The sequence below is a fragment of the Petromyzon marinus genome, unplaced genomic scaffold (assembly GCF_048934315.1).
Source record: "Petromyzon marinus isolate PM22_M1 ecotype Great Lakes invasive population unplaced genomic scaffold, UKy_Petmar_22M1.pri1.0 PM_Scaffold_149, whole genome shotgun sequence".
Lineage (NCBI taxonomy): Eukaryota > Metazoa > Chordata > Hyperoartia > Petromyzontiformes > Petromyzontidae > Petromyzon > Petromyzon marinus.
Window position 1 is genome coordinate 115,134 of NW_027423112.1, and position 24,012 is coordinate 139,145.

Consider the following 24,012-nt stretch of genomic DNA (forward strand, 5'->3'; position numbering starts at 1 on the left):
CGCCGCTCGTTGCATAAAGTCCACGGTTTGAATTCCAGCGGCCGCCCTGGTTAACACGAGCGGTGTTGACAACCACGATCACACGACGCCCTGTCCGCTTCACTCGCAGTGGACGTCTGAGACTCCCCCCCACCCACTCCCTGACGTCAATCACAAGAGGAGGAGGGCCGCTCCGATTGGGACTCATCCCAACAGGCAGCCACATGCCCCAGGTGACTCTGGGAAATAACGAGACTCATCCTGGCCTCACGAGGTGTCACCCGCGGTACTGACACTTGGAGCGTGATTCGTGCACCGCTCGGGGCAGGGGTCCAGTTGAAGAGGTGTCACCGGCGTTCGCATTGCGAATGTCCCCCGCTGTACGGGCCGTGGTGAACCCGTGACCTTGGTTGTCAAGGGTCATTGCCGTGCTTCCTGAGTCCTCTCGCGGTTTTTTTTTTACACAAACCAAAAAAACTCAACGACAACATTTCGTCTCTCACAGCCGGTGAACCTCGGCCTGCCACAATCTGCTGCACGATGATGCGTTGTTAAATTGTAATTTAAATATTTAGCTGATTGCTTCGTACGATACGAAATGATTGTTGAGTGCTGGGTGTCAGTCAGAACTGCTTCTTGTTGTTGTGTTTAGTTTGTTCTCCTTTCCCCCAGAACCTCCGATTCGCGCAATTGGCTACGTACGGTGCGAAAAAAGTTCAACTTACATGCATTAAATGAACACATTTTATTATTTAGCAATTGTTTAACAAATGTTCAGCATGTAGGTAACACACAGCCGGCAATGCTATCGTCTGCACGAGTTCAGCTTTGCTGCAATTTTTACAGAACACTGTACAAATACCATCATCATCATCATCCCAGAGGGGTCGATACATTGGACACCACTTTGTGGGGAAGTCAATAGTGGTCTTCCTACCGAAAGACTCGTCCCACCATAGGAACGTGGAATTTCCACCACCAGCTCAGCACTGTTAAACACAAGATGACCACTGCCTCACTGCTCAATTCAACACGAAATAACACAAAAGGTTTAATTAACAATAGCTTTAAATAACAATAATAATGCATATTATTGGTTCTTTCGGTAAAGTCACGTTGAAGGGAAACAATAAAATAATAATATATATAACAATAAAATTCTCACGACGTTTCGACTGCAACACAAGCAGTCATCATCAGGTGTGTGATGATGACTGCTTGTGTTGCAGTCGAAACGTCGTGAGAATTTTATTTTTTATATATTTTTTATTATTTTATTGTTTCCCTTCAACGTGACTTTACCGAAAGAACCAAGAATATGAATCACTGCAGTCACGAAAGCTTTAAATAACAATAATGCATCTTCTTTGGTTCTTTCGGTAAAGTCACGTAGAATGAGAATAAAATAATAAATTGATAAAATAAAATAACACAATAATATTCTCACGACGTTTCGGCCACAACACAAGCGGCCTTCATCAGGTGAAGGGACGAGACTGTCTGGTAGGACAGCGCTGGAGTGAAAGAGCCACGTTCAGATCACGACCTTTAAGCTGTGTGAGAGGAAACAAAGTGCCTTGGCAAAGGAATTAGCATATAATTTAGCATTGAAATGGCTGAGTGATTAGCTTGTGACTGGTCACAGAAATAGCTTTGTTAAAAGTTAAAGCATACACATCCGCAGAGGCACCCCTTGACAACTTTTAACATAGCTATTTCTGTGACCAGTCACAAGCTAATCACTCAGCCATTTCAATGCTAAATTATATGCTAATTCCTTTGTCAAGGCGCTTTGTTTCCTCTCACACAGCTTAAAGGTCGTGATCTGAACGTGGCTCTTTCACTCCAGCGCTGTCCTACCAGACAGTCTCGTCCCTTCACCTGATGAAGGCTGCTTGTGTTGTGGCCGAAACGTCGTGAGAATATTATTGTGTTATTTTATTTTATCAATTTATTATTTTATTCTCATTCTACGTGACTTTACCGAAAGAACCAAAGAAGATGAATCATTGCAGTCACGAAAGCTTTCAATCGAAACAATAATGCAATTTATTCCGGAAAGCCCCAACGAGTCTCAGAACTCTTTTTGCAGGTCGGTCCTGCATTGGGATGTTGAGCTATTTCCTTATCAAAAAGTCAAAAGTGATTTCTTCCGCCATAAAATCACTCGCGACTCCGAGCCTTCCACTTTAACTGCAACCCAATTACTTAGAGCCACCGCGATAAAAAAAACTGGCGTCGCCGTACACAAAACGCGGCCTTAAAAAAAAAATACTGCACCCGAGGCAGTTTGCCAATAAATATCTTTCAAACGAAAAGCTTCAGTCCGTCAAGATGGTACTTTGTTGTTATGCAGGAACGAAGCGTCCACGGCACGCCGTGGCTCAGCGGGACAACTCTCACCGGAGGCACCTTGGTGGACACCGAGGGTCACGTGACCTCTCCTCCGACACGCACTAATTTTCTCACCGCGTCGCATACAATGGTTGTGTTTCCTTGCCCCGGCACCTCCGACTGGTGCGATACGGCTGCACACGCTGCGAGAGACGTTCAACGTACATACAGCTGAGCATCACATTCTTATATTGTACACGACTCACTTTCTTCAAATGTGTAGAACGCCCGGGGCTTACAGCTTATTTAATTGGAGTAGCGCGGGAGATTTTTTTTCCCATGGCGGCAAAACTAAAAACATGCGCAATGGGTATAGCTTATTAAAAAAAATCTCACATTCTGAACACTGCAATTCAAACGCACACCGCAAAACTGAACGCGATCTCTTAAAGATAAAACGCATAAATATCGAACCGTGCACTTTTTAACGTCACCCGCGCCGCGCGCCGTCCGCACCATGGCGACAGAGCGAGCGGCCGTGGTCGCAAAGGTCACGAGGTCAAATCCCGCTCGCGGGTCCAACTCGGCCCATCATCGTTCCGAGGCAGATGAAATGAACGGCACCTTTCTGAGGAAGTCAACTGTCGTCGTGCGCTGGGTGTACAACATCTCTCAGCCTTATCAGAATCAGAACATTTATTGATGATGAGCTTTAAAGCTCGTTTTCACAGATGTCCAGTAGACCACTAGTCCATACCCCCCCCAACCCCCCACTCTATGTCCACACAGTGGCTCAAAGGCCCAGAGTTCAAATCCTAGTCGTTGCCTTCATGAGGCTAAACTTGTCCCCGCCATACAAATGTGGAATTTCCAGCACTGGATTAGGGCTCTAAACCACTCGAGCAAATAAATGATTGGGCTTTTTTTTTCATTCAAGGTAGCGGAAACGCAGCGCGGTCAGCTTGGGACAGCGGTGCCCTCACCACACCCTCTCATCCTCCACATCCTTCACTCTTCTCCCTCGCAACTAATTATAATCTCTGACGTGTGACATCATCTATCTTCCAATCCTCAGTCTCATCCCCTCCAGGTGTGAGGTGGGTGGGGGGGGGAGAACCCTCACAAACGGGCTGTGAATGCGCACATTAAATGTGTTTTTTTTGACGATCTCTGTAATACTCGAAATGTAACCTTCATTGCTGAATTTGGCGAGTAAACCTGGGTCTCCCTTGAATCTCGCAACCTCAGTGGGCCCTGGTCATCTGTTTGATGTAGAACAAAGGAAGGCAGGAATTGGGGGTTAATGAGATAATTTGAGTGAGACCAAACAGTTCGTAATAATAATTGTTTTGGGTTCGGCAATTTAACGATTTGTGTCGTAAACACCCTCCACCACCTGCCGACGCAGCCAACCAAATAAAACATTGTCAAAAGAGCTCACAAATTATTATTATTATTGTTTTCGGCTCAGTTGCCGGTAAAAGGTGAGGAACAATTCTCAGAAGCAGAATGAGAAGCGGTGAAATACGATGACGATTTCGCTTGAAACTGCGCCAAGCGTCTTCAAGCGAAAGGTCCAGGAAGTCAGAATAAAGGGCAGGAAGTCAAGGGATGTAATAATACGAAAACTGTGCAAAGGAAATCCAACTCGACAAACGGTCAGCATTACACAGAAGCGAATTTTACAACGTCCTTGTCATTCCATTGGGCGGGACGAGTTGCGGGCAGCATTCACTGTACGTGGTGAACATACAACCGCTCTTTTGATTTCAAGCTTTCGTGACTGCAGGGATTCATATTCAAATTGTTTTATATTTTTATTATTTTACTGTTTCCCTTCTGCGTGACTTTACCGAAAGAACCAAGAATACACAACCGCTCTACAAAGTGCCCCTGTGCGCAGGCCTCAAACCTTAAAATTAAAACCCAGCGAACGCCTCTTCCTTTCTACCGCCGTGCGGCAGGGCGATCGGCAACGCACGAGCGTCGGAGCTTGTTTGGCACCGCACGTGGCCAACCGTGCTCGAGCTGCGGGCCCGTGGGCCAGCAGTTGCAGCAGAGCGCTCCGCAGGAGACGCGTCGCGGACTCTCCGAGCCACTGCCGGCAGTAAACGAGCCGAGCGCCGTTGCAAATCGCCGCGACGGACGGACTTCCCCGGCGTGGTTTTGACAGCCGCGGTCGCGGTCAGAATGGTGGCCAAGCGCACCCGCCTGGGGCTGGCGTGGTCGGCTACGTACGGCGCGGAAGAAGCTCACGCGCACAAGAGTAGAGCTCGTCTTGGAATACCGGCGGATAACGCTCCCGTGCGGTCGAGCGTTGACACGGTGGCTGGCGCATTCGCGCCAAGAGCCCCGGACACCGGTGGTGATCCGATCCACAGCCACAACCACCGGTGAGCCCCCTGTGTCACACCGTGTGGCGAGCTTAATAACGACCGGGTTTAGGAGTTTGTATTTGTCGTTAAAAAGTGTTCACAGACGGACTGACAGAATATTTGACGGTCACTCCATCGCGCATTTTCAGACGCGCTTCTTTGGTCGTCTGGAACGCTCTTCCTTCCAATATTAGGAAGCCACTGGAGCGACCATGCACTTTGAAGTAATCTAGATTGAAAACGCTTTTATTTAGGAACTGCTTTTTGTGTTTAGTTTGTTGTCCCTCCCCCGCACCTTCGATTAGCATGGGTGGCTACGTACCGTGCGAAAGAAGTTCAACGTACACACGTACATATAAACACGGGCAAGGCATGCACGGACAAATGAACGGCACCCCCTGGCAATGCAATGCTGACTTACGCTACCGTCATTATGTTTGCCGTATTATTGTTATTATTACTACAACAATCCACTCTTGAGCCCAGCGACCCGAGTGAATTTCCCGTCGGCAGGAAGTGATAACTGGAACACTCCTTGGTCGTGGGTTCGATCCCGACCCTGACGCCTGCCGCTGTATCTGTGGAGTCTGCACGTCTCTCTCTGCCCGTGGCCACGTGACATTTCCTCCGGGTCCTCTGGTTTCTCCCTCCACATTGAGAATCAACATCACGCGTTTAGAGTATGCGGCGGCAATGCATTTCAAACGTGACAAGCCGCTTCACTGAGCCATCGTTTGTGGCCAGGTCGCTTCTGAAACAGAGCGATATAGGTCAGTGGGCCTTACCTGGTAAAAAAAAAGTATAATTTAGTATAACACCTTGCCCTTGTTCACCAATCCGTACTGAGTGGAATGCAGAAGTACGGTCAAACAACCCTCGTGACCCGTACAGGTGGCTATGCGCGGTGTGCGAAAGTTCAACACGTGACCGACATGGCACGCCGAAGCCTTTATCCAACGGTGGACTCACAAAGGTTGTAAATACAAAAGCAAAGTGAGATTAATTATCGATGCCATTCAAGGAGCAGTGCTTGTGTAGCGACCCAAGCGTCGTAGTTTTTGTTATTTTCTTTGAACCTATCTACGTGACTTTACCGAAAGTCCCAAAGAATATGCACACACGTTCTCGTTTTTTAAGTGTGCTCTCATCATCCAGTGAGCACACTTTCGCGTATTGTCGTTTCTACGCACGTACAGACGCATAGATGTGTACGCGTGCGTGCGTGCGTGCGTGCGGGTGGCTCACGCCCCGCGAACGATGCGCGCCGTCGCACCCTGCGCTAGCTCGCCAGCAGGAATCTCGTCTTGCATCCATCCTGGTTGATGTGGCTCTGCAACAAAAAAAAATACGCACAGGAGCGAGACGCCATGAAGCATTCCGAGCAAAAGGGGCGAGTCATCGTTTCCTCGCCGATGATGAGAAGTCCCCGTCGGCCGCGTGAAGTGTTGAGCGCACTGGACCTGCAATCCGGAGATTGTCACCGGATCGATGCCATCGCCCCGGTGCGGAAGTGGAAACAATGGGGCGGGTTTCTGGAATCCCCACCTCCTCAACAACCACCGCTGCCTCTGTCCACCCAGGAGTATTAAGGCACCGTGGTGGCTAGGAGATGTTAACTACCTCGCTCGGTATACAGGAAGTCGTGGGTTCGATCCCGACCCTGACGCCTGCTGCTGTATATTGTAGAGATTGGGTGTCTCTCTCTCTCATCATCATCACGGTATGCAGGAGATGTTAACTACCTCGCCCGGTATACAGGAGGTCGTGGGTTCGATCCCGACCCTGACACCTGCGCTGCTGTATATTGTGGAGTTTGCGGTGTCTCTCCCCGTGGTCACGTTGATTTTTCTCCGGGTCCTCCGGTTTTTCGCTACGCATTTATTTGGCCACAACAAATGTCCACGTGATAAGCCACCACTTCCACGAGCTGTCATTGGTGATGGCCAAGCTCGCTTCTGAGCTACATAGCTCAGTGGGCCTTACCTGGTCAAATAAAATGTTCCGTTTATGAATGTTTAGTTTATGAATGGGTTCACCGCAGTCGATCAGAAGGATGGTCAGCATGGAAGAGTAGGCCAAAACACGTCCAAAGGGGCCTTCTAGAGCTCCCTCTCGTGGGATTCCTTCCGCCAGGAGCGGTGCAAGCAAGACATTGCAGGGCTGCACCTTTAGCTTTCAACCTCCACTTGCTGAATGTGAATGTCAGGTTCTCATCACGTTTGCATTCTCCACGGTCCGTGTTCTCTAGCACAAGGCCATTTTATGGCCACAAGGTGCACAACTGGTAGATTAAATCGTACCTTAGGTAATGTTTTCATTGATGATACAGGGCCGTGCTTCAAAAAAATGTTAAGACTTTGGAGAATTTGCCACAGTACCATGAGAAACGTGTCTCCTGTGCTCTGGAGATCACCTGGTGAAGATTCCAGGCACGTGTTGACAACGATGGCGAACGAGTGGAGACTCTTTGACTTTTTTAAGCTATTCACGTCACATTTGTCATCACGTTACAGTGTATTTTATCAGTTCATTTTCCATAAAAAACGATAGCCCCATATAAGTGTTAACATTGTTTTTTGAAGCACCCTGCATGTGTATGTTGAACTACGTAACCAACCGTGCGAATCGGCGGTGCGGGGAACCACGTCCCCTTTTGTCCGATTTTTTTTTCTCTCTCCGAGCTATTACGGAAAATCCGCCAAGTTCTATGAAAGGGAGAAACGCCTCGGAGCACCAGCGCAGCTGCCACGTCCGGAGACGGCGCGGCAGCCGGCTGCACGTCCCACGCTGTGAGCGCGGCCGCTCCCTTCGCGGGGACACCGAGAGCCTTCGAAGCTCCGCTGGGGCACTCCGACGGGAGCGCCACTACGACTGCTACTACTATTATTATTAATGTTACTGCTGCCGCACGATCCCGTGACGTGGACGCGGCCGGGAGCGTAACGAGAGCGCTGCTCGCCACGGGAGCTCCGGCGAGTGGCTGAGTGCACGTGTGTGGCCGGAATCGCGGCCGTCTGGAACGCTCCTCATTCCGATTTTAGGAGGCCGCCGGAGCGATGCACTCTGAAATCATCAAGGCTGAAAACTCATTTCTTTAGAAGTGTTTTTTTTGTGTTTAGTTTGTTGTCCTTCCCCCGCACCTGTGTATTAGTTATAATTGGGAAGCCGTGCAGGGTTGGGCCTGGGTAGTGGTTGGATGGGCAGCCGCCATGCATCACCGTTTGTCATAGGCAACTGTGGAGCTTACATTGTGGGCAGCAGAGGGGCCAGTGTAGCTAAACCCATTGTTGTACCGTACTATGACATTATTGAACACTAATATCTTGAGAAACACGTTACGTTTTGATTTAAAGCTTTCTTGACTGCAGGGAAACAATAAAATACACAACATTTTCTTGCTGTGGTTTTCACACCTGATGATGATTGCTGTGGTTTTCACACCTGATGATGATTGCTTGTGTTGCAGTCGAAACGTCGTGAGAATTTTATTGTTTTATATATATATTATTATTTTATTATTTCCCTTCTACGTGACTTTACCGAAAGAACCAAGAATATGAAACACATTACGTGTTTAGTTCGTTACACCGTTCCTACGATTAGCACGGTTGGCTACGCACGGTGCGAAAGAAGTTCGACATACGTACGTAGTCACTTTGCCTCTCTCACACTCTCCCCTGTCTCTGTTCTTTCTCGCCAATTCCCCCTCCCCCAGTCCTCAGCCAACCCCCTCCCTGGCCCTCTGCTGGCCGGCTGAGCCTCAGCGGCTATTCTTTCATTTATAAACATGCATTTACATTAATAATCATACACATTTAGAAAGCGCCCTTAAACAATTGTTATCAGGACGCTACGCATGGCAAGGCGGAACATAGTTAACCACGTTAAGAAGAAGTGGGAAAGATGGTTTGAAAATAACTAAAGAGAGAAATGCATATTCTTAGCTCTTTCGGTAAAGTCACATTGAAGGGAAACAATCAAATAATAAAATATATAAAACAATACAAATTCTCACGACGTTTCAACCATAACACAAACGGTCATCATCAGGTGTGAAAACCACAGCAATCATCATCAGGTGTGAAAACCACTGCAAGAAAATTACATTTCCACTTGATAAGCCACTTTGTTCAGCTATCATTTGTGTGTCTTGTCACTTCGGAAAAATAAGTTAATAGCTCCTCAGTGGGCCTCACCTGGTTGATAAAAAATGTGTTAAGTTTTATTTGTGTATTTTTAAGTGAGTCGTTTCTCTTTCCTACACTTTGCACTCCCGTCGTGTTGTTGTTGTTGTTGTATCGTTTGTTGTCACCTTCTGACCCCGTGCCCCGACTGGACATCTGTGAAAAATAACTCTAAAGCTCATCAGATTCGTCCACTATTAATATTCTGATGATTAAGTTCAACATACATACACACGATCAGTCTCCATCTGTCCCGACTGAGCAGGCTGACGCTGGGGCACGGAACGAGCGACGCGCGCAAGTGGTGAGCGGTGAGTGGTGAGCGGTAAGCGAGTGGTGAGCGGTGAGTGGTGAGCGGTAAGCGGTGAGCGAGTGAGCGAGTGGTGAGTGGTGAGCGGTAAGCGGTGAGCGAGTGAGCGAGTGGTGAGCGGCGAGCGGTAAGCGGCGAGCGAGTGGTGAGCGGCGAGCGAGCGAGCGAGCGGTGAGCGGTAAGCGGCGAGTGAGTGGTGAGTGGTGAGTGGTGAGCGGCGAGCGGCGAGCGAGTGGCGAGCGAGCGAGTGGTGAGCGGTAAGGTGGCGAGCGAGCGAGCGAGTGGTGAGCGGTGAGTGGTGAGTGGTAAGCGGCGAGTGAGTGGTGAGCGGTAAGCGGTGAGCGAGTGAGCGAGTGGTGAGCGGCGAGCAGTGAGCGGCAAGCGGTGAGCGAGCGAGCGAGTGGTGAGCGGCGAGTGAGTGGTGAGCGGTAAGCGGCGAGCGAGTGAGCGAGTGGTGAGTGGTGAGCGGCGAGCGAGTGGCGAGCGAGCGAGCGGTGAGCGGTAAGCGGTGAGCGAGTGGTGAGCGGTAAGCGGCGAGCGAGCGAGCGCGTCCGCGCCTCACCAGCTTCCAGCGCAGCAGCCTCACCCACTCGTCCGTCTCCCGTGGCGAGTCGGCGTACATGAAGTAGGTCCTCTCGGGAAACACGAGGCTGGGACGGGGACGACGCCACGGTTACACGAGGACACCGTCGGTCCCCCCCCTTCCCCCCCCCCCAACTCCCCCCCCCCCACTCAACGAATGCAAAGTTCAAAGTTCGCCCCCTCCTTCGCCCTGGGATGGAACTAAAGTAAACAATGTTTAGTTGGCCACGTAAGCCTCACTGAGCCATGTCGCTCTTTCTCAGAAACGACCCCGCCACAAACGTCAGCTCAACGACGTTCCCCTCTGACGGCACTCCCCCCCCGGGCTCTCCGGCACGGCGGCGAGGCGTCAAGTCCGGCACGGCACACGAGGTGGTGGGATGTGGCCAACAACCACGGCCGGCCGCCTTTGCCTCCTGAGCGGGGATGTTTACACATCGCACCAGGTACTCGCTTAAGGCTGAGTTGACTTAAAGGAGGCCCGGGACCGGTTCAGATATTCTCCACCGATGTTGCTCGTGAGTGAGGACCGAACTCGAGTCGCCGAGAATGTGGCGCGTCGTGCGCGCTCACCGGCACGTGCTCACCGGCACGTGCTCACCGGCACGTGCTCACCGGCAGGCGCTCACCGGTACGTGCTCACCGGCACGCGCTCACCGGTACGTGCTCACCGGCACGTGCTCACCGGCACGTGCTCACCGGCAGGCGCTCACCGGTACCCACCAGAACACGTTGGTCCTGTCCTGCGTGTAGTCGTACTGCACTGCGCTGCACTTCGTGAGATCCAGCGTCTTGATCGCTTCAGCGTCCTGCGAGGGCGCGAGGGAAACGCGTCACACAGCCCACACGCGCGGCGGACCCCAGAGGGCCTCCAACAAAACTGTGTGGGTGTGTGGCGGGGGGTCATGTGACCATACTTCACCACGCTGGTCAATTCAGGTCGTTCAACTTCTTTCGCACCGTGCGTAGCCAACCGTGCTAATCGGACGAACGGTGTAACAAACTAAACACGTAACGTGTTTCTCAAGATATTAGTGTTCAATAATGTCATAGTACGGTACAACAATGGATTTTGCTACACTGGCCCCTCTTCTGCCCACAATGTAAGCTCCACAGTTGCCTATGACAACCGGTGACGCATGGTGGCTGCCCATCCAACCACTACCCAGGCTCAGCCCTGCACGGCTTCCCAAGTATAAATAATACATTATTTTAGCTTGTACGCTGGGCAGTATTCGCTCACTCTTGAACACAGGCAGAGAATTACTCAAGAGGCGCGAGTAACCACAGACAGGCAGGAAGGCAGCCAACCGTGACACCAGGGAAAACAATTGCCCAAGCTCTGCGGTCCTCTGTACGTTGAGGTGCTCTTGGTCAACTCGTGTGTCTACGTGTGGGAGGAAACCGGAGTACCCAGAGAACACGCACACGTGCGAGGGGGCAACACTCTATCCCGTGAAGATTGAACGGGCGGAGTCCTGTTCATAGATTCCCCCGGGCCCTGCAGTTTCCCACTCAGACCCGACTGTGGCCGTGTGGTCAGAGAGGGACACCGTGGTAGCTATGAGATGCTAACTACCTCGCCTGCTCGTGGGAAGTGCCCGTACCCTGGCTTGCCGGGATAAACGCGGCACAGCAAATGTGCCCGAGGTCCAGAGGGACGGGGAAGGAAGAGAGAGAGTGGAAGGGGGAAGGGTGGGAGCGATTGAGAGAGGGGGAGAGAGACAGACGGGGAGATACAGGGAGGAAGAGAGAGGGGAATGGAGCAAAGCCAGGAAAGGGAGTGAAGAGAGAGTGACAGCGCAAAAGCTCGGTGAAGGGACTGGCTTTGGCGGCTTGTACCGCCTCACCTTGGGCTCCCTGTAGTACTTCATCTCGTGCCTGAACACCGTGAACCATCGCAGCTTCCAGTTCTGCAGCTCGTGCACAAAAAGCAGAAACAAAGCAAATGACTCACTACGGAAACGTTGCATCTTTCGCCAAAAATAAACGCAGGCCGTATCATCTCACCGGGCGATGCCATCACAATACCCGCTCTGGTGGTTACTGACCTATTCATTGGTATTATTATTAAATTTGAGATGGGATATTTCTCCTAGTTCTCTTCGTAATGGGCTAGTCACTCGCTCCGCGATGGGCTACGTGCACTGTAAGAAGACCATGTACGTATGCTGAGCTTCTTTCACACCGTACGTAGCCAACTGCGATAATCAGAGGTGCGGGGGAAGGACAACAAAACTAAACACAAAAAGCGGCTCTAAAGAAAAGATCTTTCAATTTAGATGACATTAAAGTGTACAGCTCCAGTGACTTCCTAATATCGGTGGCAAGAGCTTTCCAGACGGCCGCAGAAGCGCATCTGAAAGCGCGCGATGATGCGGTGACCACCGCCTTTGTTCGATGGCGTAGCCAAAGAGGCTGACGGCTAGCCGACAAAACTGGAGCCACACCGTGGGCAGTAGGGGTGGCAGCGCGGAGGAAATGCCGGTGAGCCTCACAGCAAGAAGGTCCTGGGTTCGATTGTACATTCTCCCCCTATACAGTCTGTGTGTGAGTGAGTGTGAGAGAGTGTGCGAGATTGTATTTAGAGAGGCTTAGTAACGACGTTGTTTTTAAAGACGTTGTGCGCTCACCGCAGATAACTGTAGCAACACGACCGCACTGTACGATAGCTGGCGCCAAATTGTGCCGCACGCCCTCCCGCACGGCCTTGTGGGAGCCTCGGTACCGATAACGTTTATAACATTATTTTAACTTTGACGCACACGTACACACACATGTACACGTATGTCATCATGTATGCGCACATGGACACGTACGTCATCAAGTACACAGACATGTACACGTACGTCATCACGTACACAGACATGTACACGTACGTCATCGCGTACACGCACATGGACACGTACGTCATCACGTACACGCACATGTACACGTACGTCATCACGTACACGCACATGGACACGTACGTCATCATGTACACACACATGTACACGTACGTCATCATGTACACGCACATGGACACGTACGTCATCACGTACACGCACATGTACGTCATCACGTACACGCACATGTACACGTACGTCATCACGTACACGCACATGCACACGTACGTCATCACATACACGCACATGCACACGTACGTCATCGCATACACGTGCATGTACACGTACGTCATCGGCATGGGGTTAACGTCCTATGAAGGACCATTGCTCGAACCGTCGTCTCTTACATATTTATAATTTTAAAGCCACACGGTGTTATTGCCGCACGTGATGAGTTTTTGTTTTGTTTGCTATAATAATGATGGCTCCTATAATTACAAGGCCATCCAGCGGGGCCTTGCGGCATTACCTTGATGATGAAGCCTTGCTTGGTAAGGAAGCCTTCCTTCGTTGCCAACTGCGAGGGGGGGGGTGATGTGAGGACATCGTAAACCAAACATTATCCAAGCTTTAAATCTAGAATTATCCAGGCCGACACTCTGAATAAAACAAACAAATAAACTCACCCAACAAAAAAAATATTAATTTAAAAGACCAGGAGAGACAGACTTTTTTCATATATATTAATGCCCGGGGCTTAGACAGCCAGATGGACGCTAACTTAATATGCTTTTGTGATAATACCAGAGGTGATAAGGGCCAGCTTAACAGTGCCTTGGGAATTTTAGGATTTCACTATTAACATATGAGGCTCCTCCAATTAGCACGGTTGGCTACGTACGGCGCAAAAGAAACTCAACATGCATACGTACGAGGCTCAAGGAGCCAAATTATGGCTCATCGTACGGTCGTGTAGCGGTTAGTGAGCTGCGCTATCAACCCAGTGACCGAGGTTCGATTGCTGCTCACGGGCAACACCAGTGACGATTAACTGAACCGGTCATGGGCCTCCCCTACGTCGACTCAGCCTGAAATGAGTACCTGATGCGGTGTGTAAACAACATTAGCACCGTGGTGACAAAGGCAGCCGGGCGTGGTGCTGGCCACCCACACGTTGGCCGGTACAGCCTTAAGGGTCCGTCTCAGGCCACACGGAGGACCTTTGTCTTAACAGATAAACAAACCCTCCTCCCGGCTGTCACACGCTCACCGAATCGGCGTGCGGCTCCAGGACCTCGGGCTCGCCGTGCAGCGCCGTGTGGATGCGCACCGACTCGTACGTCTGCGGCTCCGACACCTGGCGTGGGTACGGCAGGTGCAGCAACACCAGTGTCCCTGCCGGCACGGCCGTTCCCCCGCACAGCCAACCTCAAAACTCATCGTCGTCATGATAACAATCCACATTTATGCAACGCTTCATGTCACTTACTGCTCTCGTGTGGACTCACAATCATCGCCATCACACAACCTACTTAAAGGCCAACAAACCGGAGGGGCATTTTGAGACGTCTGACTAACCGCCTGACGATGCCGGCTCTAGCTGCAAGCGAAACGTCCACATCCAAAGCCGTGAATTGCTGTCCGCCGCCACGCGCCGGTGGTACTCAAGCAGTCAAAATTTGGCACGGCCGTTCGAGTCGACGTCTCACCACGACGCCACAAGCACGGCCTGCGACGAGTCGTCTCATCGCCGGCAACTTGCAGTGTCGGTTCATTTGGAAGGGCGCGTGACACAGAATCAGCGTCTCTATTTATCATGGAGAAATCCGCGAGATAAAAATGTATAATGGAGACACAGCCACGCGCATCTCAGTTGAGCACTCCTTGTGAGCGATTCTCTGACGCGCTGGCCAGCGTGTGGGGAGGTTTTGAGATGCAGGAAGACTTCTTCACACAATTCTGGCAAATTGCCTGATGAAGCTGGTTGTAATCACCAGGAGAACTTCACAGTACTCCAATTGTAAATGTTGGGGGTTTACTCTCCAACACTCCGGTGTGCTGAAGTACTAACTAATTTTGATTTAAAGCTTTCGTGACTGCAGTAATTCATATTCTTAGCTCTTTCGGTAAAGTCAAGTTGGTTTCCACACCTGATGATGACCGTTTGTGTTATGGTCGAAACGTCGTGAGAATTTTTATTGTTTCATATATATTTTATTATTTTATTGTTTCCCTTCAACGTGACTTTACCGAAAGAGCTAAGAATACTAACTAATTGTCAGGTTTTGTTGACGTGACAAACCTTATTAATTGGCTGTGTTGGGCTGTGGTGGGGATAACGACGCGTTCATATTTAAGCGATCTAAACCCAACAGAAAACCTTTATCGCCAATAATATTGGTCGCGAAAGCGTTACGACGCGTTAAACTATCAAAACAAAACAGCTGGCGTCGTGGCGGAGAAGAGGAGCGAGCGAGCGATCGAGCCCCTGCACGAGTGAACGGCTCGGCGATGAATCAGCCGCACGGCCAACAGCCCAAGCCGAACGCCGCGCGGTAGCGGTGATGGTGGTGGGTCGGCGGCACGAAGCGACGGCGCCACCACGGACACCATCGCCATCACCCACCGGTCTCGCTGCCCACGAGCGGCTTCTGGGAGAAGTGCGCCAGGAGCTCCGGCAGGGACTGGAACTCGCTGAAGCCGAATTTGATCTTCCCCTCGCTGCACTTCACCAGGAAGTGCTTCACGGAGTCCTGGCACCTGCTCGCTCGCACGGAGCGCGAGACTCACTCGGGTTGGCTGGCACAGAGTGTGAGACTCACTCGGGCTGGCTGGCACAGAGTGTGAGACTCACTCGGGATCGCTCGCACGGAGCGTGAGACTCACTCGGGCTGGCTGGCACAGAGTGTGAGACTCACTCGGGCTGGCTGACACAGAGTGTGAGACTCACTCGGGCTGGCTGGCACAGAGTGTGAGACTCACTCGGGATCGCTCGCACGGAGCGTGAGACTCACTCGGGCTGGCTGGCACAGAGTGTGAGACTCACTCGGGCTGGCTGGCACGGAGTGTGAGACTCACTCGGGATCGCTCGCACGGAGCGCGAGACTCACTCGGGCTGGCTGGCACAGGGTGTGAGACTCACTCGGGCTGGCTGGCACAGAGTGTGAGACTCACTCGGGCTGGCTGACACAGAGTGTGAGACTCACTCGGGCTGGCTGGCACAGAGTGTGAGACTCACTCGGGCTGGCTGCACAGAGTGTGAGACTCACTCGGGCTGGCTGGCACAGAGTGTGAGACTCACTCGGGCTGGCAGGCACAGAGTGTGAGACACACTCGGGCTGGCTGGCACAGAGTGTGAGACTCACTCGGGCTGGCTGGCACAGAGTGTGAGACTCACTCGGGCTGGCTGGCACAGAGTGTGAGACTCACTCGGGCTGGCTGGCACAGAGCGTGAGACTCACTCGGGCTGGCTGGCACAGAGTGTGAGACTCACTCGGGCTGGCTGGCACAGAGTGTGAGACTCACTCGGGCTGGCTGGCACAGAGTGTGAGACTCACTCGGGCTGGCTGGCACAGAGTGTGAGACTCACTCTGGCTGGCTGGCACAGAGTGTGAGACTCACTCGGGCTGGCTGGCACAGAGTGTGAGACTCACTCGGGCTGGCTGGCACAGAGTGTGAGACTCACTCGGGCTGGCTGGCACGGAGCGCGAGTGGTCGTCACTACTCACTTGACGGACACGGCGAGCTGCCCCGACTCGCGGCTCTTGCGCAGGAGGTAGCTGCCCAGCGCCCCGTTGTACATGAGCAGAGCTTCCGCTTGGTGCCTGCTCAGCTCCCCGTGGTACCAGCTGCGCCGCACACCGCACGCACAAAACGCCACCCACAAAGCGTTTTAACAGACTGTTGGGGCAAGCGCTGTTGGCGAGCACCTATGGAAGCCGGTATGGAAAACAAGGGGTAGGTGGCTTGCACCACGCCCGCTTTTGTCTGCCCAAAGCTGCTGTTTTACTCACAGCACCAGGTACTGCTTTTATGACCAAGTCGACCTAGGGGAGGCCCAGGACCGGTTCAGATAATCGTCACTGGTGTTGGACGCGAGTGGGAATCGAACTCAGGTCGCCGTGTTCCTCGTGCAGCGCGATACACACGGCGAAACACACACGCACACAGCACTTGGACATCACACGGCACATCGTCATCGTTCTGAAGAGCAGAACGAAGTTCAGTCAGCTGCCCTGTGACAGGTTCATCCGCCTGGAACTGTCCTTGCCACCGCTCGCCAGAGCCGCCGAGTCTCTGTCAGCGTTCAAAACGCGCCCAAAGCCACTCAGCTCGTCAGCAGCCACAAGTGACTGCTTCTCATTCTCAGGGCAGTGGACTCGCATTTCATGTCGCTGCGCGTTTGTTCAGCGGCGTTGTCACGGCTTGCCATGTTACGGCGCGGTAGACATTGCCATGATTATCATTGTTGTTATTTTCAGCAGCAGCAGCAGCAGCAGCCACGATCTATCCACTGATGGATTAAGGTCTCCGGAAGGCATTGCCATCTCTCACAAGCACAAACAACTTGACCCATTCGTCCTTAAAACTTAGGCCTTTAAAGGAAAGAAATGGTATTTTGGGCGACGTTTCCTGCACTGACCCTTCTTCATGGCATGTAAATAAAGAGGCTCGAGATTGAGTGGGTAATAAGAGTTGGAGACTGGAATTTACACATCGCTATGGCGAAATTTCAACAAGCAATAGGTAATAACACTCCGTGCGAAATTGATGGACGCACACTCGTGTTACAAACTGCTTGCTAAAATGTGACACTCTCACAAATGAGGAAATGCCAGCCAGAAATCGTGTTCGTAAAACAGGGCCGATAACAATCGTGAAACCCGCCCGCGAGACTGAGCGCAGGGTCGGCTGCAATGCAGGACTGCAGAGCCTTGTCCTGACTAAGAGTCAAGTAACACTTTCAAATTCTACTTCTATATTCCAGACTTGAAGCTTTCGTGACTGCGAGGATTTATACTTTGGTTCTTTAGGTGAAGTCACGTGGGTAAAAAAAAATCACGACGTTTCGGAGGCTTCCTTCATCACCTGATGTTGTGTTCTCGCTACGCTGTCCCGCCTGAAGAAGGACGCTTGTGTTGCGCCCGAAACGTCGTGATTTTATTTAGTTGTTTTCATTTATCTTATTAGATTTTTTTACCTATGTGACTCTACCGAAAAAAACAAAGATTATCTATTTCTGTATTTGTCTTTATTTCACCAGGCAAGTATTTATCTTTATTTCACCAGGCAAGTATTTGTCTTTATTTCACCAGGCAAGTATTTGTCTTCATTTCACCAGGAAAGTATTTGTATTTATTTCACTAGGCAAGTATTTGTCTTTATTTCACCAGGCAAGTATTTTTCGATTTAAAGCTTTCGTGACTGCAATGATTCATCTTCTTTGGTTCTTTCGGTAAAGTCACGTAGAATGAGAATAAAATAATAAATTGATAAAATAAAACAACACAATAATATTCTCACGACGTTTCGGCCACGACACAAGCGGCCTTCATCAGGTGAAGGGACGAGACTGTCTGGTAGGACAGCGCTGGAGTGAAAGAGCCACGTTCAGATCACGGCCTTTAAGCTGTGTGAGAGGAACAAAGCGCCTTGACAAAGGAATTAGCATATAATTTAGCATTGAAATGGCTGAATGATTAGCTTGTGACTGGTCACAGAAATAGAAATAACAAGGGGTGCCTCTGCGGATGTGTATGCTTTAACTTTTAACATAGCTATTTCTGTGACCAGTCACAAGCTAATCATTCAGCCATTTCAATGCTAAATTATATGCTAATTCCTTTGTCAAGGCGCTTTGTTCCTCTCACACAGCTTAAAGGTCGTGATCTGAACGTGGCTCTTTCACTCCAGCGCTGTCCTACCAGACAGTCTCGTCCCTTCACCTGATGAAGGCCGCTTGTGTTGTGGCCAAAACGTCGTGAGAATATTATTGTGTTATTTTATTTTATCAATTTATTATTTTATTCTCATTCTACGTGACTTTACCGAAAGAACCAAAGAAGAGGAAAGTATTTGTCTTTATGTCACCTGCAAGGTCCACCGAGTTATGTAGCTATTTTTCAGAAGGGCCCTGGCCATCACAAATGATAGCTCAACGAAGTGGCTTATCACGTGGACATTTATAACAGCCACATACTTCTAAACGCGTGATGATGATTCTAAATATGGAGGGAAAACCGGGGGACCCGGAGAGACACCGCAAAACTCCAAATACACAGCAGGCGTCAGAGTCAAGATCGAACCCACGACCTCCTGCACACCAGGCGAGGTAGTTAACATCTCCTAGCTACCGTGACGATCTGGTAGGAAGGAACTGCCATCAACCGCCTACCGCCGCCTCCTCTGACAGGGAGAAGTCTCCAGCGGAGGCTTCCTGCCCTCACAACGTTGACTGCCCACTCACATCAACGGCGTCTCTCGACTTCCCCAAAATTTCCCAAACTAAAAATAAAAACCCGCCTCTGTCCGACTGTCATTACCGCTCGCGAATGAACGGCTCGCCCAGGGGAAGGCGGCAGGACAGCAAAGTGTGGACTAAAATCATCTGTCCCCTCTGTGAGGGATAGAACGTTGTCCCACCAAACGCTTGTGTAATTGTTGCCAGGTAAGACCCACTGAGCTATAAGCAACCTGGCCACAAATGATAGCTCAGCCAAGCTGCTTATAACATCCATCGTAGAGGTTTTGCGGGTGAGATCGCGTAAATGTGTCGCTAAATTCTGGCGAAACGTCGTATTCAGATTGTAAATGTTGTGGCTTGGCTCTCCAACACACAAACGGTGTGCTGTACTAGTGACGAATTGGCGCGTTCTGTTTACGTGACAACCCTTACAAGCTGGCTGTGTCGGGTGGTGGGGGGTTCAACGACACATTTATATATTTACACGATCTAACCCAACAACCTCGATTATGGACCATTTTGTTGATACAGCGAACCCCTCACAAACCATAGCGGGGAGGGGTCCCTCAGGGACAACCCCACGGTGTTTTACCAACACGATGGTCACCCACCCGGCCCCAACAACCCACCCGGCCCCAACAACCCACCCGGCCCCAACACCTCACCCGGCCCCAACAACCCCCCCCCGGCCCCAACAACCCACCCGGTCCCAACAACCCACCCGGCCCCAACAACCCACCCGGCCCCAACAACCCACTCGGCCCCAACAACCCACCCGGCCCCAACAACCCACCCGGCCCCAACACCTCGCCCGGCCCCAACAACCCCCCCCTCGGCCCCAACAACCCACCCGGCCCCAACAACCCACCCGGCCCCAACAACCCACCCGGCCCCAACACCTCACCCGGCCCCAACAACCCCCCCCCGGCCCCAACAACCCACCCGGTCCCAACAACCCACCGGCCCCAACAACCCACCCGGCCCCAACAACCCACCCAGTCCCAACAACCCACCGGCCCCAACAACTCACGCGCCGATCCGCTTGGCCCGCTCCCGCCTCGTCAAGGCCGACAGCGTTCACGTTCAACAGAGCGGTTGTCAAATACAGGTCCACAGGTGAACACGTGACGTGTGTGACTGTAGTGACAGATGGACACGTGACGTGTGTGACTGTAGTGACAGGTGAACACGTGACGTGTGTGTGACTGTAGAGACTGGTGAACACGTGACGTGTGTGACTGTAGAGACTGGTGAACACGTGACGTGTGTGTGACTGTAGTGACTGGTGAACACGTGACGTGTGGTTGTAGTGACAGGTGAACACGTGACGTGTGTGACTATAGAGACAGGTGAACACGTGACGTGTGTGTGACTGTAGTGACAGATGAACACGTGTGTGTGTGACTGTAGAGACTGGTGAACACGTGACGTGTGGTTGTAGTGACAGGTGAACACGTGACGTGTGTGACTATAGTGACAGGTGAACACGTGACGTGTGTGACTGTAGAGACAGATGAACACGTGTGTGTGTGACTGTAGAGACTGGTGAACACGTGACGTGTGGTTGTAGTGACAGGTGAACACGTGACGTGTGTGACTATAGTGACAGGTGAACACGTGACGTGTGTGACTATAGTGACAGGTGAACACGTGACGTGTGTGACTGTAGAGACAGGTGAACACGTGTGTGTGTGACTGTAGTGACAGATGAACACGTGTGTGGTTGTAGTGACAGATGAACACGTGTGTGTGTGACTGTAGTGACAGATGAACACGTGTGTGTGACTGTAGTGACAGATGAACACGTGTGTGTGACTGTAGTGACAGATGAACACGTGTGTGTGTGTGACTGTAGTGACAGATGAACACGTGTGTGTGTGACTGTAATGACAGATGAACACGTTTGTGTGTGTGGTTGTAGTGACAGATGAACACGTGTGTGTGTGTGGTTGTAGTGACAGATGAACACGTGTGTGTGTGTGACTGTAGTGACAGATGAACACGTGTGTGTGTGACTGTAGTGACAGATGAACACGTGTGTGTGTGACTGTAGTGACAGATGAACACGTGTGTGTGACTGTAGTGACAGATGAACACGTGTGTGACTGTAGTGACAGATGAACACGTGTGTGTGTGTGACTGTAGTGACAGATGAACACGTGTGTGACTGTAGTGACAGATGAACACGTGTGTGTGTGACTGTAGTGACAGATGAACACGTGTGTGTGTGACTGTAGTGACAGATGAACACGTGTGTGTGTGACTGTAGTGACAGATGAACACGTGTGTGACTGTAGTGACAGATGAACACGTGTGTGACTGTAGTGACAGATGAACACGTGTGTGTGACTGTAGTGACAGATGAACACGTGTGTGTGACTGTAGTGACAGATGAACACGTGTGTGTGTGACTGTAGTGACAGATGAACACGTGTGTGTGACTGTAGTGACAGATGAACACGTGTGTGTGTGACTGTAGTGACAGATGAACACGTGTGTGTGTGACTGTAATGACAGATGAACACGTTTGTGTGTGTGGTTGTAGTGACAGATGAACACGTGTGTGTGTGGTTGTAGTGACAGATGAACACGTGTGTGTGTGACTGTAGTGACAGATGAACACGTGTGTGTGACTGTAGTGACAGATGAACACGTGTGTGTGTGACTGTAGTGACAGATGAACACGTGTGTGTGACTGTAGTGACAGATGAACACGTGTGTGACTGTAGTGACAGATGAACACGTGTGTGTGTGTGACTGTAGTGACAGATGAACACGTGTGTGACTGTAGTGACAGATGAACACGTGTGTGTGTGACTGTAGTGACAGATGAACACGTGTGTGTGACTGTAGAGACAGATGAACACGTGTGTGTGACTGTAGTGACAGATGAACACGTGTGTGTGACTGTAGTGACAGATGAACACGTGTGTGTGACTGTAGTGACAGATGAACACGTGTGTGTGTGACTGTAGTGACAGATGAACACGTGTGTGTGTGACTGTAGTGACAGATGAACACGTGTGTGACTGTAGTGCCAGATGAACACGTGTGTGTGTGACTGTAGTGACAGATGAACACGTGCGTGTGTGACTGTAGTGACAGATGAACACGTGTGTGACTGTAGTGCCAGATGAACACGTGTGTGACTGTAGTGACAGATGAACACGTGTGTGTGACTGTAGTGACAAATGAACACGTGTGTGTGTGTCGTGAACTCACGAGATCTCCTGGAGTCCAGATTCGTCCTCCATGACGGGAACCAGCCGAACCAGGGCTAACAGCCCCGGGATCAAACCATGAACCACCACCACGACCACCACGCCCGACTGACTGACTGCCTTCTCTGAGCGAGCTCCCTACGGCCCCACGGCTCAATGTGGACTCTGTGAGTACTCCTCTCTGTGAGTACTCCTCTCTGTGAGTACTCCTCTCTGTGAGTACTCTTCTATGTGAGTACTCCTCTCTGTGAGTACTGCCCTCTGTGAGTACTCCTCTCTGTGAGTACTCCTCTCTGTGAGTGCTCCTCTCTGTGAGTACTCCTCTCTGTGAGTACTGCCCTCTGTGAGTACTCCTCTCTGTGAGTACTGCTCTCTGTGAGTACTGCTCTCTGTGAGTGCTCCTCTCTGTGAGTGCTCCTCTCTGTGAGTGCTCCTCTCTGTGAGTACTGCCCTCTGTGAGTACTGCTCTATGTGAGTACTCCTCTCTGTGAGTACTGCCCTCTGTGAGTACTGCTCTCTGTGAGTACTCCTCTATGTGAGTACTCCTCTCTGTGAGTACTGCTCTCTGTGAGTACTCCTCTCTGTGAGTAATCCTCTATGTGAGTACTGCCCTCTGTGAGTACTTCTCTCTGTGAGTACTGCTCTCTGTGAGTACTCCTCTCTGTGAGTACTGCCCTCAGTGAGTACTGCCCTCTGTGAGTACTGCTCTCTGTGAGTACTCCTCTCTGTGAGTACTCCTCTCTGTGGGTACTGCTCTCTGCGAGTACTGCCCTCTGTGAGTACTCCTCTCTGTGAGTACTCCTCTCTGTGAGTGCTCCTCTCTGTGAGTACTGCTCTCTGTGAGTACTGCCCTCTGTGAGTACTCCTCTCTGCGAGTACTGCTCTCTGTGAGTACTGCCCTCTGTGAGTACTCCTCTCTGCGAGTACTCCTCTCTGTGAGTACTGCTCTCTGTGAGTACTGCCCTCTGTGAGTACTCCTCTCTGCGAGTACTGCTCTCTGTGAGTACTCTGCGCGTGTGTGGACTCGACTCTGACACCGCGGTTTCGAGTCGCTTCCTTGTTTTGTCCACGTGATCAGAACTGCGCCCAGCACGCCCTCAGCCTGCCTCCCTCATGGCGGAGAGGGCAGGGTAGTGGGCAGGGCATTGTCTATAGAGGGCAGGGCAATGGGCAGGGCATTGTCTAGAGAGGGCAGGGCAATGGGCAGGGCACTGTCTAGAGAGGGCAGGGCAATGGGCAGGGCATTGTCTAGAGAGGGCAGGGCAATGGGCAGGGCATTGTCTAGAGAGGGCAGGGCAATGGGCAGGGCATTGTCTAGAGAGAGAGGGGGACGCAATATTTACGGGTGAGCCGTGTTTAGGATGAAGCCGATTCACCGTTGCCTATCTCTGCCGCACTGCTGCCTGTCACTGAGTGGGTCACGTTAGCAGCTCCAGACCGTGTTTGGTGGCGATTCTAAGGCATGGGAATAATGCAATGCGGTAGCAGCAGTTTTTCAGGAGCTGTCGGTGGCATTTTTGTGCATTATGCACATCAGGCCGAGTGCTCGCTGTACACGTGTCCGTGTGCTGTGTGAGACACTTATGGCAGGCAAGAGGAAGGACAGTGGTTGGCTACGTACGGTGCGAAAGAAGCTCAACATGCAGTACACACATTCGCGTTGCAACGGGCCCTGCCAGCATCCCCACGCATTTGTACCCAGGCGTTGTTCTGCATTGCAACGTCCCAACAAACTGGTG

The 24,012-nt window shown here is 51.2% G+C and overlaps 1 protein-coding gene across 1 annotated transcript; it reads right to left on the reverse strand.

Annotated features, from left to right (window-relative positions):
* Window positions 1–1,897: 1,897 nt before the first annotated feature.
* LOC142922722 (dual adapter for phosphotyrosine and 3-phosphotyrosine and 3-phosphoinositide-like) lies at window positions 1,898–23,372 on the reverse strand. Its single transcript, XM_076063552.1, has 9 exons — window positions 22,275–23,372; window positions 16,318–16,437; window positions 15,216–15,349; window positions 13,860–13,984; window positions 13,119–13,166; window positions 11,615–11,677; window positions 10,488–10,573; window positions 9,745–9,832; window positions 1,898–6,018 (listed from the first exon to the last, which is right to left on the reverse strand). Exons 1-9 carry the CDS (start codon window positions 22,304–22,306, stop codon window positions 5,968–5,970), a joined length of 747 nt encoding a protein of 248 aa, XP_075919667.1. The 5' UTR covers window positions 22,307–23,372; the 3' UTR covers window positions 1,898–5,967.
* Between the last annotated feature and the right edge of the window lie 640 nt (window positions 23,373–24,012).

Bases quoted from the DNA above. Each gene is read 5' to 3' on its own strand.
- LOC142922722 (XM_076063552.1), bottom strand. From the start codon at position 22,306: ATGGAGGACGAATCTGGACTCCAGGAGATCTC. The intron at 13,985-15,215 runs GTGGGTGATGGC...CCGTGCCGGCAG, and splicing joins GCTCGTGGGCAGCGAGACCG to GGACACTGGTGTTGCTGCAC. The intron at 11,678-13,118 runs GTAATGCCGCAA...CACGAGCTGCAG, and splicing joins AGCAAGGCTTCATCATCAAG to AACTGGAAGCTGCGATGGTT.